The sequence below is a fragment of the Colletotrichum lupini genome, chromosome 2, assembly GCF_023278565.1.
Source record: "Colletotrichum lupini chromosome 2, complete sequence".
In the NCBI taxonomy this organism is placed as follows: domain Eukaryota; kingdom Fungi; phylum Ascomycota; class Sordariomycetes; order Glomerellales; family Glomerellaceae; genus Colletotrichum; species Colletotrichum lupini.
The window spans coordinates 873,173-885,722 of record NC_064675.1 but is presented as its reverse complement, the minus strand read 5'-3'; the positions used below and the strand labels follow the sequence as shown (position 1 = coordinate 885,722).

The window sequence follows — 12,550 nt, the reverse complement described above, 5'->3', positions numbered from 1 at the left end:
TTCTTGTGATGCCGAGGCGTGGTCAGGCATTAGACGTCCACACGAAGTCCTCGGATAAATCCGAAGCCTTGAAGCCCGACTCGTCAACCGGGTCACTCTCCTACATAACCGAAGATGATAGGAGTCGAGCATCGACATCGTCCATGGGCAGCTCCATGCTTCCACGCGCCTCCATGCCTTGCAACCGCGACTCCATATTCTGGAAACGAGGCTCGTAACCACCCGCGCGATTCTCGAGATTCTCTAGTCGCTTGTTCATCGTGTCAAGAGCTTGTTCGATACGACCGAAGCCTTGGTTCATGTCGTGATTGAGGCGATCAATCTTGTTGGTGAAAGAACGGATCGATTGGGCGAGAGGGGTGTTTTCCTGTCCGGGAGGGGCGGTCGCGATGCGAGGCTCGTGATTGTGACTGCCCTCCTGAACAGCAAAACGCCACTGGTTTCCGAGCTGGACCTCGCAGACGGCCTTTGCGCGCCACGGGCAGTCGACCTTGCGCGTCGATGGGTTACGCTTCTTAGCGGTACTGCTGTACTTGACGCCGCCGCGGTCGCAAACCAAGTCGTAACGGGTAGGCTTGCCATCGCGGTAATTCGAGGCGCGCAGCTTGACAACTCCATATCCTTGGTCTTTTGCGACGCGCTGAACCGATGTTAAAAGGTCTTCGAAGGTCCGGAAGATGCCCTCGGGCGGTGGTAAGAGCGCAGGCGGAGGCGCATTCGACATGACGACGGAGGAGTCCAGCTTGGCGGTTGTGAAGGGTAAGTGGGGGAATGAAATCGGTGGTCGACGGATCCGGGGGAGTAGCGGACGCGTCAGAAAGTAGAAATGGGAGGGCAGAGAAATGAAGATGAAGACGAGTTCAGTGCGACAGCTTTTTGTTGGCGATGATATCCGTACTTCTTTGGGTGAATGGCTCTCCTCAGAAGGGCTGCAGCTAAGTTATCTGGTGACGGAACGGCAGGAAACACGGAGAGGTTGGAGTCAGAGAATTCCAATCCGCACGGTCTGAACTAGGTTGGCAGTTAATCCGCTCTCCGGCTAACCTTTTTAGCGAGGGTCAGCATCCAGGATCCAGCTGCAAGCCGCCCTAGTGTCCAGGGCTTGGCATTCACGCTGCACGTACCTCAGGTAGGGTATCCAGCGTTTGTATTGAGTATCCGAGAGAGTAAAAGGGATGCTTGCTGGCAATGCACACAATCTTTTCTTGCTGGGTTGACGGTGATGGATCATGTGGGGGAATGAGAATGGCTGGAGGTAAAGGACATGCTCTTTTATGTATTCCGCTTCTTTTCTCTTTTCTTCCAGAGATTGATTGCCTGGCCGGAAAGCAAGCTGCACCTTCCGCCTCGGACTCGACATACAGGTTCACGTGACCAATCAACGGCCAGGTTGAGTGAACGTCCGGGAATGGTAAGGAACCTGGTACGCCTGGCAAGGTGTCCTGGCCCCCGGGTGCGTTGCACCGTGATAGGTAGGCGAGATGTACTGGCCCTGCGGGAATAGTGGGGATAGGTACTCCAGAGAATAACGCACCAACCACCTTGACGCGCTGCTGGGAAAGTCTGCTGGGACCCGATTCTGGCCCTGGCCCATGCTTCCAGATTCCATGGATGCGCTGCACCTGCGCCGCGTACTAGACGTTGAAGACATCACCCCAATCAATACACACAGTATCTCCGGCCTGCTTCCCGTACTCCTTTTTGTACCCCGACCAGCACCACGCATGACCGTGTGAGTGGAACGTTTGCCTTACAGACTGTGCCATTTGAGGTGTTCGCAAACACAGATCCAGCATTTGCCTTTCTTGGGCCACCTTTCGGCCGTGATTGCGCGTTGCGCCTCGAGCCCTCGCTCGGCACTCATCCATCCAACCTCGCCGGTCTGGTCGTTGAAACGCCTCGGTCCGTCAATTCGACTCTCCGTATTCGATTCACGACCCAAACATACCACACCGCCTACCCGCTAGTCTGCCGACCGATTCGACCCTTCCCTTCTTTCGTTCTCCTGCGCCATGGTCTGATAGACCCCTGCGCTTCTCCGACCAACTTACACTACCATGGCAAACAACGGCCCAGCTATCAAGAGTGAGCCTGGTGCTCCAGGCTCTGAGGCGTGGGATGAGGAACGTCTTGAACATGCTCTAGACGAGCTCAAGCTCTTGCACGTCAAAGTTTGTTGCCCCTTAGCGCAGGTTGATACCTCAGATCGCAACACTGACCTCTTGCAAAGCTTCGCGGCTTACGAACGACGATACCTCGAATGATGGAACCTTTGTCCGTCAAACAACCAAGTCGTACGTCTGGAGCCTATCATCACATGTTTCGTTCACTGACGTTATGTTATCCAGCTCAGATCACGTTCCAAGCGTATATGGAGTCGGTGGCTGCGGCCAAGAAGGAAGTACAAGACTTTCAGGACTTGAGAAAGAGCGAGAAGATCACGAATATTATGGAACATGCCGCACAACGCCGTAAAGAGGAGCCTAATGGCATCAAAGCATGGCGTACGACAGACCACCCTGACTGGACAACGACAGACTCATAGCGCTGTATTTGATCTTCAGGTAGATATATCAGCAATTTTGGCGTTACGGCGATTATTACGCGGGAAGCGGATTGATTTCGGGTACATCATGGCTTGATGGTGCATATATGAGCAGATACTTGGGGACCAGGGCTTTAGTGGCCGATTGCAAGCTGAAGGGTATATTCACGAAAGTGATGGAGAGAACGTAATTAGAATTTCAGTTGAATGTGAAATGCGATAACACAAAGCTAGTCGATATCTTGCCTATGAAGCAAAGAATCACCAGTGAGGCTGGCTTGGCTAGATTCTGGACTCAAATCAAGCCCAGGAAATTACTGCTGCCGTTTGGCACTTTTAGTTGGCAGGCTGCGGGTCACATTCCACCTCTCCATCCAATTGGCCGTCAACAGTGACTGTCAATGATTTCTGGTCCAAAAATCGTTAGCGTGCCTGGCACGTGAGTTGGGCTCAGTCCGGGGCTTTCCAGCTGGCAGCAGCCACATGTGGCTTGCCACCCACCGCCCCCGCCTCATTGGTCGCCTAAGCGGGCTCTATCTCGTCTTTCCACCCACACAAAATTTCGAGAAAGCACGAAAATCCGCTCGTGATCCTCGACTCTCAACTAACCAACCCGCAGCCCGCAGCAAATCAGTCACAATGGCCGGAAACCGTGTCCAGTACCGCCGCCGTAACGGGTGAGTGATTCTTCCTAGAGATATCGCATACGATCAATTCAACGACCGAACGACGTTATTCTTTCCCCGCGATCGCGAAAAAAAAATGTTACATTGTGGATAGATTGGGAAAAGAGGCTGACTTGGAAAATTTCCGTGTGCAGCTACAACACCTCCTCCAACCTCACCCGCATCGTCAAGACCCCGGGTGGTGAGCTGAGAATCCTTCACATCAAGAAGCGCGGTACTGCCCCCAAGTGCGGTGACTGCGGTGTCAAGCTCCCTGGCGTAAGTTCGAACCCTACACCGAAGCCGAAACGAACGATCCGAGAAGCCATCTGAGAGAGTGCGGAACTGCGGGATGTTGTTCGGTCATGGTCATGGATGTCCTGGGAGAGGGGCACACCTTGTCTCGAGGGGCCACAGCGAGGCTGGTTGGGAATAAGGACGCATGACTCCTGAGGAACCGGCGCTCCCAGATGGCAACGACGAACTTTTGGCTTCGACTCGGAGTGTACCAGAGCCAAGCAGACGGCATGCTAACAAGACCGCGATAGGTCCCCGCCCTCCGCCCCCGCGAGTACTCCCAGATCTCCAAGCCCAAGAAGACCGTCCAGCGCGCGTACGGTGGCTCGAGATGCGGTAACTGCGTCCGTGAACGTATCGTCCGTGCCTTCCTCATTGAGGAGCAGAAGATCGTCAAGAAGGTTCTCAAGGAGCAGAGCCAGAGCGAGAAGAAGAAATAAACCCGACACATCTCTTCTTGGTCACGTCAAACACAACACTGGCAGGAATGGGAATAAGGGGTTGGTTCATTGCTTCGGTGTTCATTAGGGCAAAAACAGCATGATACAAAGGATCGTCGGGCCACGAAGCGGATTGAAACGGTTCTTCTTGCCGACGCTGTCGTTAGGGCACTGTTAGGCCTCGATACCTGAATGAAAACGGAAATCGAGCCCTTCAACAACACAAGTCTTATTGGTCATGTGGGATTCCCGTTCGTTTTTCTGTGACGGACGACAACTCCGCGGTGTCTGGTCGTGGCGCCCAAAAAAGTGGTTTACTCCCGAGATCTGGATTATGACAGCGAAATTGAACTTTTCTCGCCTTTACGGATGACAACTGTGTTTGAGAAGCAAGATCCATGTTCATGGCCACATCGATTAGTAGTCGTTCGTTACCTATTATGGTGGCGCTCGTTTTGCGTTTCCCTAGTTAATACTGTTCGTGCTTGAGGTAGTCAAACATCCCACCTAAGCCAGTAATCATGACGTTCAAGACACTGAGGCATTGCACCCCGGGAAAGAAATGTGCCAGCTTTCCAGCTTTTCCAAACACAACCTACCAACCACACTACGACTCAACAAGCTTGCACGAATTTTGATTGATTTCAGCCCTCGAACTACCTAAGCTGGTAAACTTCCAGCCTTCAAAAGAGGCACGCAAACGACCCGATGAACACCTCTGCGGCAACCCGCGCCCTCCGCGCATTTGCGCGCGCTCAGCGCACCGTCCCCCGATCCGTCCCTCGAGCTTCGCCGATATTACTTCTACCCTCTGCCGCTGCCGCACAGCCATTATGCATGCGCCGTCAATTCCATGCGACCCTATTCAGATCAAAGAATGAGAAGCCCAAGGATTACCAGGGAGCGACCGACTTCAGCGAGATGGACGTACTGGCCAACACGCCGATCCCCTCGACCTCGATCGACGCCTGCGTATGGGACGGCTTCCACCTGAACAGCGGTGTCAAGATCATGGACGGCGATGCGGCGCTGCTCATCGGCGGCGAGGCATTCGAGTGGAGGCCCTGGGAGGCGAAGGGGTCCAAGAACCTGATCAACGCCAAGGGCCAGTTCGAGCTGCCCGCGGAAGCATTCGGGCTCCTCGATCTGGTCTGGCCAAGGCCTGGTGCGCATTTTCCCCGCGCTCTACTCTTCTCTTCTATTTCGAGGGTAGTCTAGTTTACTAATGATGCTTCTTTACAGATCTTCTCATCATCGGTGTTGGTCCCAAGATTGTGCCCCTTAGCCCGGCGACGAGGAAGCACCTAAGTTCGCTCGGCATCCGTGTCGAGGTGTTGGATACGAGAAATGCCGCCTCCCAGTTCAACCTTCTTGCTACGGAGCGAGGCGTCGACGTCGTTGCGGGCGCGATGATTCCCATCGGATGGAAAGAGGGTAAGGGAGCTGTATGAAGTGCAGGCGGTGTCTTGGAAAACCTTCAGTCCGATTCATGATGAGTCGAACTTGGAAGGCACACATTTCGTCACCCAGACTGGAGTCATTCACATGGCGGCCTCATAGCGATTCACGGCGATTCATAGGCCGCCATGGGTGTGACAGAGATGCCAGTTTGTCCCGCCCATGGCAAACTCTCGATTGATTCAACCGGGAGACCATCTGTATTTTCTTTTGGCCCCGCCATAGGTCCCACCTCTTGGTCATGACTGCAAGAGCTGTACTATCACAACCCGTCAATGCTCATACGGAAATACTCCGCGACCAACATTGAAAACTTTTCTCACTAGAGGGCTACTCGTAATATATAGAATACTAGTTACCTAAATGCAATGTACAATACCCAGAGTTCAACTTCATCTGATACGTAATCAGCCTTGCAGCACCGTGGACCCTGGACAATCCAAGTGTAGAAAGTCAATACAATTGGCCAGAAAAATCTAGATGCAATAAACCAATGACAGTGTTTTCCCGGGCCCAGGTGGAGGAGAGATGACGAACTGTTGGCTGAAAATGAGCAGTGACATAAAATTGCCAAAAAGGCAAAGGTTTGCCGTGCCCGCCGAATGCACCTGCGGCCTGTCCCACCTTACCTGTCTATCGAGGCGGCTCATCGCTACTTGCGCTACCGTACTCACCAGCGCGCATCTCTCTCACTCATACCTTATCTCCCCTCCACTCATTCCGCTCTCACTCACTCCGACTCGAACCCCAGTGACAGATCTTGCCTTACGAACGGCCTCTTCCGACCACGTTTTCGCCTGCCTCTCGATCAGTCGATCTTTCACGAAAGACACCTGCCCCGCGCGCGCGTGTCTCTCACAATTTGAGGAAATCAAAAAAAAGAAGCATCCGCTTTTGTTACTCCTGCAGTGCTTCTGGGCCTCGCGCCCAGCAGCACCAGGTGCAACAGACCAGAAGTCAACGAGGGGACCGCTTTCCCGCCTCAAACTTGGTTGACTCACATTCCCGGCCCAGTGTCACCGACCACGGTCGCCGCTAATCTCGTCGCTCCTTTTTCTCTTTCTTGTTATTCTGTCTGGACACGGCGTACTCACAAGATCAACGCTCTCGCGTCCCGACCAACAAAAAAAAAGGCCCAGCACTTTCTTATAGCGCACTACGTTCAGAGATACCCGCGCATTATCCGGTCTACATTACCCACCACACATTAAGTTGTTGAACTTGAAATCATTATATTCACCAAACTATACTAGCGGTATTACTTCCCGTTACGCGCCCGAATCCCGGTATATCAGAACCCCCCTCTGTGTTCAATATGTCGGACCGACAACAGGGCGCCGGCTGGCTAAGCTTCGCCAACCCTCATGACCCTGGAGCCACCGATCCGACCTTGCTGAAGGAGAACTCGGAGAGCCGCTCGTACACCACGGAGCGCTTTACCTATTCTGGCATCAGGACATTCTACAAACGACACCTCCAAGCAGACCAGCTGCCCAACCCACCACTGCCCCTGCTGGTCTGTATCCACGGCCTGGGAGGATCAGTGGCTCAGTTTCATCCGTTGCTGACTAGTCTGGTTCATATATCATCTTGCTTGGCCATCGACTTGCCCGGCTGCGGCCGCTCAGAGTTCACCCAGCAAGCATGGGACGCCTATACTCCGGAAGCGCTGTGTGAGCTGCTGGAGGTCATCATCGATGAGTATCGTCAGAAGGAGCCCGACCGCAGCGTCGTACTCATCGGCCATAGTATGGGGACTACCATGTGCGCGCAGCTGGCGAGTCGCAATGCGCCGCACAAGACGGACCTTCGCAAGTACGTTGTCGGACTGGTCGCCATCTGTCCCGTAGCCGGCCCACCCACAGAAGACAAGACGACGCTGTTCCGAAGGCTACTTTGGGTACCCGGCTGGATCTTTGACTTGTGGAGGGCTTACGATCGGTGGGGAGGCCCGCAAAGTGCCAGCGTCAGTCGATTCGTCGGCCATGGTGCTGATCTCGAGCTTCGCAAGCTCCAGGATCGCTTCAACAACCAAAGCAGAACGCCCGTCTGGCGCAGAATGGCCTGGGGCTCGCTTCCAAACTATGAAGATGGAGTTGCGAAGGGTGGCGTACCTGGCAAGGACGTGTGGACCGGCATTGATGTTCCGGTCTATCTTGTTGGCGGAAAAGAGGATAAGCTCACGAAGCCTGAGGAGGTGGACAAGATCAGGGACTATCTCTCAGGCAAGGCGCCTCTATCACCCGAGACTGGGTCGGACGACGGGCATGAAACCATTGTCGACGCGGCGGCACCAGTCAACACATCAAAGATTCCGACGGACCACGGGCCCGAGAGTATAGATGATATTCGAGACGAGGACTTCCATCGAGATCGTAAAGTCAACGAAGATGCCGACAACGCTCTCGAAGATCCGTCGACACCGCAAGAGTCGCCGGCAAACGTCCCGCCTCAGCCCCGGCATCCTACCAAGGTCGTCAGGTCTATCATTATGCCTGCACCTGCCAATCACGCGCTTCTATTCATGCCTGCTACAGTCAGAATTCTGGCTGGTCTCATCTCCGACTTCCTTGCCAATCATGTCACTGGTCGTCTATCCCTCGGCTGGCAACTACAGTATCTCTCACGGGAAGGCAAGTGGGATGTGAAGAACCTGGCCAAGTGGAAGGGCGTTACCCCGGTCTCGCACCCAATCGGTCCAGCAGGCAGCCCGCCAGTCTTCAGAGCGATGAAGACTCTGCGAGAAGCAGACGACACGCACTGTCCCGCCGAGTTTGTCAAGAACTGGGGAGGAATCATCAAGGACGTGATTGACATCAGTCACGACAAGCCGGTGTACGACCCACGGACCATGGAAAAGGGCGGCGTACGATATCACAAGTTCGCGACGGTCTCAAAGATCCCGCCGAAGGACTCGGAGGTGGCTCACTTCATTGCCCTCGTGGACAAGTTGCGAGAGCAGCTGAAGGCGAGGGCCGAGGAGGAGAAGTGGGCCGAAGTGGACGGTCAGACGCAGGTCATTGGCGTCCACTGCCACTACGGCTTCAACCGCACTGGCTACTTTATCGTGTGTTATTTGGTCGACCGGTGTGGGATGTCGGTCAAGGACGCAATCGAGACGTTCAAGGAGGCGAGGCCTAATGGGATTCGCCACCAACACTTTAGAGACCGGCTATATCTGCGGTACTCGGGACTGCAGGAGGAGGAGGCTGTGGAGCAGCAGCAGAACAGTTCATGAGATTCTCCCGCTTCAACATGAGGATTTCATGGGTATAGGGGGAGTGAAAGGGGTTCAACTAGCAGCGTCACTGATTAATGATAAATATACAGTGAGGACCCATTAGTTTCAATACACCTCCCAGTGCGTCAGCGTAAACCCACTAACTTTATTATACTAATATAAGTAATATCTCTACTATTTAAGTAATAATTATAGCTCAGAAAATTCTAAAAAGTATTTTACTATTAAAATAATATAAAGACTATTTTTATAAAATTTTAGTAATTTTCTCCATTACTTAATTAGTAGTTAAAAAACTAGTACCCGAATTTTTCTAAGATATACTAACAAACATAGTATTATTCGCACTCTTAACGCCCTATAATCCACTATAAGTAAGATTCATCTTATCATATTTTAGAAAAGATTTAATAACACAGCGAATTTAGAATAAAACTTAATATAACTTTATAATATAATAAATCATTACTTAATATATTATATTATGTTTTTATTTTTATTTTATTGTTATGGTTAATGCTTTTTTTTACTGTTGAAGATCCCTGATTTTGCGGGATACTGTGCGCTGTATGGACACTAATGGGTCCCCACTGTACTTTTTCAGCCTCGCGGTTGGCAGCATAATGAAGTTTCCTATACTCTGAGAATCCCAAGGGCTAGGCTGAGAGTATCTTGGCTGAGAAGCCTAAGCTTACCATCTGTATTGTTACTTGAGTAACGATGACTCTTCATTTTAGGCAGTTGATCTTTTTGATTTCATTCCTCAACACCAGAAACAGATGTAGGAGGCGACTCTTAGAGGTGTTTCACACAATATCATCTTGTCTGATTGCAATAAATTCGCAGACGAGCCTTTCTAGTAAGCTGTTTGGCTGGATACCCTCGAGAACTCGTCATGCGCACATCGGTTCACATACCGAGCTCGGACAGAACTACTTTCGACTTCAAACGTGATTCTTCTCGTTTTTTGCATCTAGACTGCGGCCTTCGGGGATAACATCAACAGCCGACGCCTTCTGCGTGCGGCGACAGGATAGCCATCGCCGGCAAGATAACCCACAAGCCGGAGGCGGACTGGGACATCTTCTCAAGATTATTGAATTGAAGGGAGCGCTGGGTATCAGCTCACACATAGGCTATTCGGGCAAGACACCTCGCCCTCGAATGATCAAGCAGCCAAAGGTCTCGCCTACCTCAACGCCACCCCTATCAGTCCATAACCTCCCCCATCATTCGATACTCCCTTCACACAAGACCTTTCAAAACTTCAAAAGAATCAAATTATCCATACATCTCTATCACCGACACACTTCTCATCACCAGCAAAAGAGAACACTGATCAGTGGGAGGCTTGAACTCCCGGCCTTGGCATTTACACAACATTTCCTGGTGAAATATTAGTACCACGCTCTAACCAACTGAGCTAACCGACCCCATCCTGAAGCGGATTTGATTGTTGGATGTGTGATGCCGTGTGGATTTTGCCCTAAGTCAGGGAGGGCCACGATGATGGGGGGTCTTCGGAGGGGCGGGTCGCGGGGCTCTTCGGAGGGTTCGGTGGGACCTCCGGCGCTGACGGATGGGTCGGTGACGACGTTTCTACGTGTATCGAAGATTCGGAGAAGGGGTTGCGAGTGGTTGAAGGCTATAGGAGTTGTTAGAAAGTGGAATCTGATGGAGAGTGTGTTTGGGTTCTGATCTCGACGCTTTATCGTCTCTTTTGCTGCAGACCTGATATGTGTAGCATGGACATCACAGATGACGACTTGGACTTGTTTGGTATAGAAACTATGGTAGAGAATTCAATGATCACTTGAGTGTGTGCAGAAACAGTTCATAATCTCATCAGAAGAAAGTTATTATGATTGTTGACACCAAGCCTTGGGCGCTTTTCTTGATACATTCAAAGCCTCACACGGCGACATGTTTCGTGATATATGAAGACCAGAAATAGTGCTTTGGATGTGCTGAGATTGTATGCAGTCTAGTAAGAATTATATGTAGTGTAGTAACAGAGACGCTTCCCCTTTCCAAAGGCGGCATTGCAACAGGCTTTCCCGTTCGCGTGGAGGGTTTACTTGGTATTAGGGCGAAAGGTTTGACACTTTTGGCAGTCTGATGATCAAATCAGGCGGGCTCTTTCATATGTATCTGGGACGAGCATGTTTCCCTAATCCGTGCCAAAGTAACAGTCAACTCGATAGCTTGCGCATCCGGTGTAATATGTTACCAGACGACTACATACTTCAAAGTCTACAGTCAACCCTTGCTATTGACCAGAGACTAGAGTCTCGTGTATATGAAATAGGATAGAATGATGTTAACAGCCGTGACTGCTGTATCTGTGGCCCGTTACTTGTCGCGGGGACTAGACATAGGCTGCCTCGTCAGCTCATTTGAAGATTCAGTGCTGTCCCCTGAAGGTTGAGTGCCAAATATAATGTGTGCGCACTGCAGCAATGGCCGATTCATGGCCCGGCGCGTGATTGAGTGGGAGATTGGAGCGCTGCTCTCTGGGTGACTTGTAGGTAATACCATCGAGAGCCTAAACACTATTACACGCTGTAGGTGGTCCTTCTGAATCCATCCTTCCGCGTGTTTTCAGCCCGGCATACTGGAGGCATCGGGCTGATAAAGACCAGTGTTTCTGTCAAAGATGCCGTGTAACACATGAGATATCTGGACAGGAAGGCCGTTGCATCCCTCGGTTTAGATCTAGACAGAACTCCGTTGATACCGAAGTTTATTCGATGGATGTGGTCTCCTGTCATACGAGAAGTCATTCTGAGATACCATTCTTCGAACAAAAGTTTTCAGCAGAGGCCTCCATGTTCGTACGATAGCAACCCCTAATTTCATAGAGGTCATAGACTGTTCTTTCCATGTCGTCGTCTCAACTGATCCCTCTGCTCGCACTGACAGAGAATGCGAAGGCCGTAAACACATATTCTTGTCGTGATATCCTAATCCTGTTCCAGCGGGCTCAAGTTGGCTTTTCTTCGCCCTCCGCACGTATGAGAAGATGATACGAAAGCAGGGTAAACCGACTTCAGTACCACATCAACCAGTTGGACAAATCACGTCTTGACGGGAAGGGGTTTGGAATCCACTACTTCGATACGAATTGGCGATTGCACTCACGGATTGAATATGAAGAGAAATACCAAAATCGCCAATAGCCACGTCTAAAGGCCTTCTGAACTGCGAGACTCCTTCTCCAGATGTAACCACGATGAATACGAGATGAGTACTTTGCAAGATCACAGATGGGAAACTTTGGTCTCTGCGCTGCACTCTACTTAGCTTTGTATATGCCCCTTTTTCTTCAAGAAGCACAACTGTAAGTGATGTTACACTCTCTAAGGTCATTGGTGAAATCGAGACTCTCTTTCTATCTTGTGAGTCTCCTTGATCATACCAAGGTATTCGCGGTCTTTCGTGTAGTCGCGCCGAACAGTTGGAAAGTGGTGCTCGTACATGACTCTATAGCGGCTTCACAGCTCCGAAGAAACAAATAGGTGAGCTCGTAACCAAATGGATAGATGGATCACAACAAGTCAGGGGGACCTGAGAAACCCTCCCTCTCTCTCCGTAACCACTGAGTCTTCTTGTACATCATATCCTCCAGGGAAGTGAATATGTTTCCTTCCAGGCGCTTAACACGAATACATTCACGCAAGGCAGACAATCTCCATTCACATCATCAGCCGCCGTCTACTCCAGGTCTTTTTGGCCCCCTTCTAAAGCTTCTAGGTCCATAAGCCAACGCCGTCGAAAAGTTCATGCTCGACATCGCACGCCGTCGAAACCAAGAGTAAATTCTCCGCAAGCGCATGAAAGATCAAGATCACTGGCGCGCCGCGATTCTAAACTACGGGGAGAAATGGTAGCTTCCACAGCGGAG

The 12,550-nt window shown here is 51.3% G+C and overlaps 5 protein-coding genes and 1 non-coding gene across 6 annotated transcripts; 3 read left to right on the top strand and 3 right to left on the bottom strand.

Moving 5' to 3' along the window:
- Positions 1-100: 100 nt before the first annotated feature.
- Positions 101-724, bottom strand: CLUP02_02644 (uncharacterized protein; the record flags this gene model as incomplete). The annotated part of the gene is made up of 1 exon (XM_049281674.1): positions 101-724. One exon carries the CDS (start codon positions 722-724, stop codon positions 101-103), a length of 624 nt encoding a protein of 207 aa, XP_049138817.1.
- Positions 725-2,057: 1,333 nt separating this feature from the next.
- CLUP02_02643 (ribosomal protein L34e) lies at positions 2,058-3,947 on the top strand (the record flags this gene model as incomplete). The annotated part of the gene is made up of 5 exons (XM_049281673.1): positions 2,058-2,165; positions 2,354-2,504; positions 3,165-3,222; positions 3,366-3,489; positions 3,759-3,947. 5 exons carry the CDS (start codon positions 2,058-2,060, stop codon positions 3,945-3,947), a joined length of 630 nt encoding a protein of 209 aa, XP_049138816.1.
- A 708-nt stretch (positions 3,948-4,655) lies between these two features.
- Positions 4,656-5,398, top strand: CLUP02_02642 (uncharacterized protein; the record flags this gene model as incomplete). Its single annotated transcript, XM_049281672.1, has 2 exons — positions 4,656-5,112; positions 5,190-5,398. The coding sequence occupies 2 exons, from the start codon at positions 4,656-4,658 to the stop codon at positions 5,396-5,398; spliced, it is 666 nt and encodes a 221-aa protein (XP_049138815.1).
- Positions 5,399-6,720: 1,322 nt separating this feature from the next.
- CLUP02_02641 (uncharacterized protein) lies at positions 6,721-8,643 on the top strand (the record flags this gene model as incomplete). Its single annotated transcript, XM_049281671.1, has 1 exon — positions 6,721-8,643. One exon carries the CDS (start codon positions 6,721-6,723, stop codon positions 8,641-8,643), a length of 1,923 nt encoding a protein of 640 aa, XP_049138814.1.
- A 529-nt stretch (positions 8,644-9,172) lies between these two features.
- Positions 9,173-12,439, bottom strand: CLUP02_02640 (uncharacterized protein; the record flags this gene model as incomplete). Its single annotated transcript, XM_049281670.1, has 19 exons — positions 9,173-9,286; positions 9,342-9,372; positions 9,457-9,535; positions 9,651-9,759; positions 9,938-9,981; positions 10,079-10,291; positions 10,378-10,458; positions 10,520-10,613; positions 10,696-10,761; positions 10,844-10,911; positions 10,972-11,014; positions 11,099-11,191; positions 11,262-11,361; positions 11,420-11,693; positions 11,788-11,920; positions 11,983-12,005; positions 12,065-12,129; positions 12,198-12,335; positions 12,414-12,439. 19 exons carry the CDS (start codon positions 12,437-12,439, stop codon positions 9,173-9,175), a joined length of 1,794 nt encoding a protein of 597 aa, XP_049138813.1.
- Positions 9,983-10,079, bottom strand: CLUP02_tRNA035. Its single transcript has one exon. It is a non-coding gene; the product is annotated as a tRNA-Ile (tRNA).
- Positions 12,440-12,550: the final 111 nt, after the last annotated feature.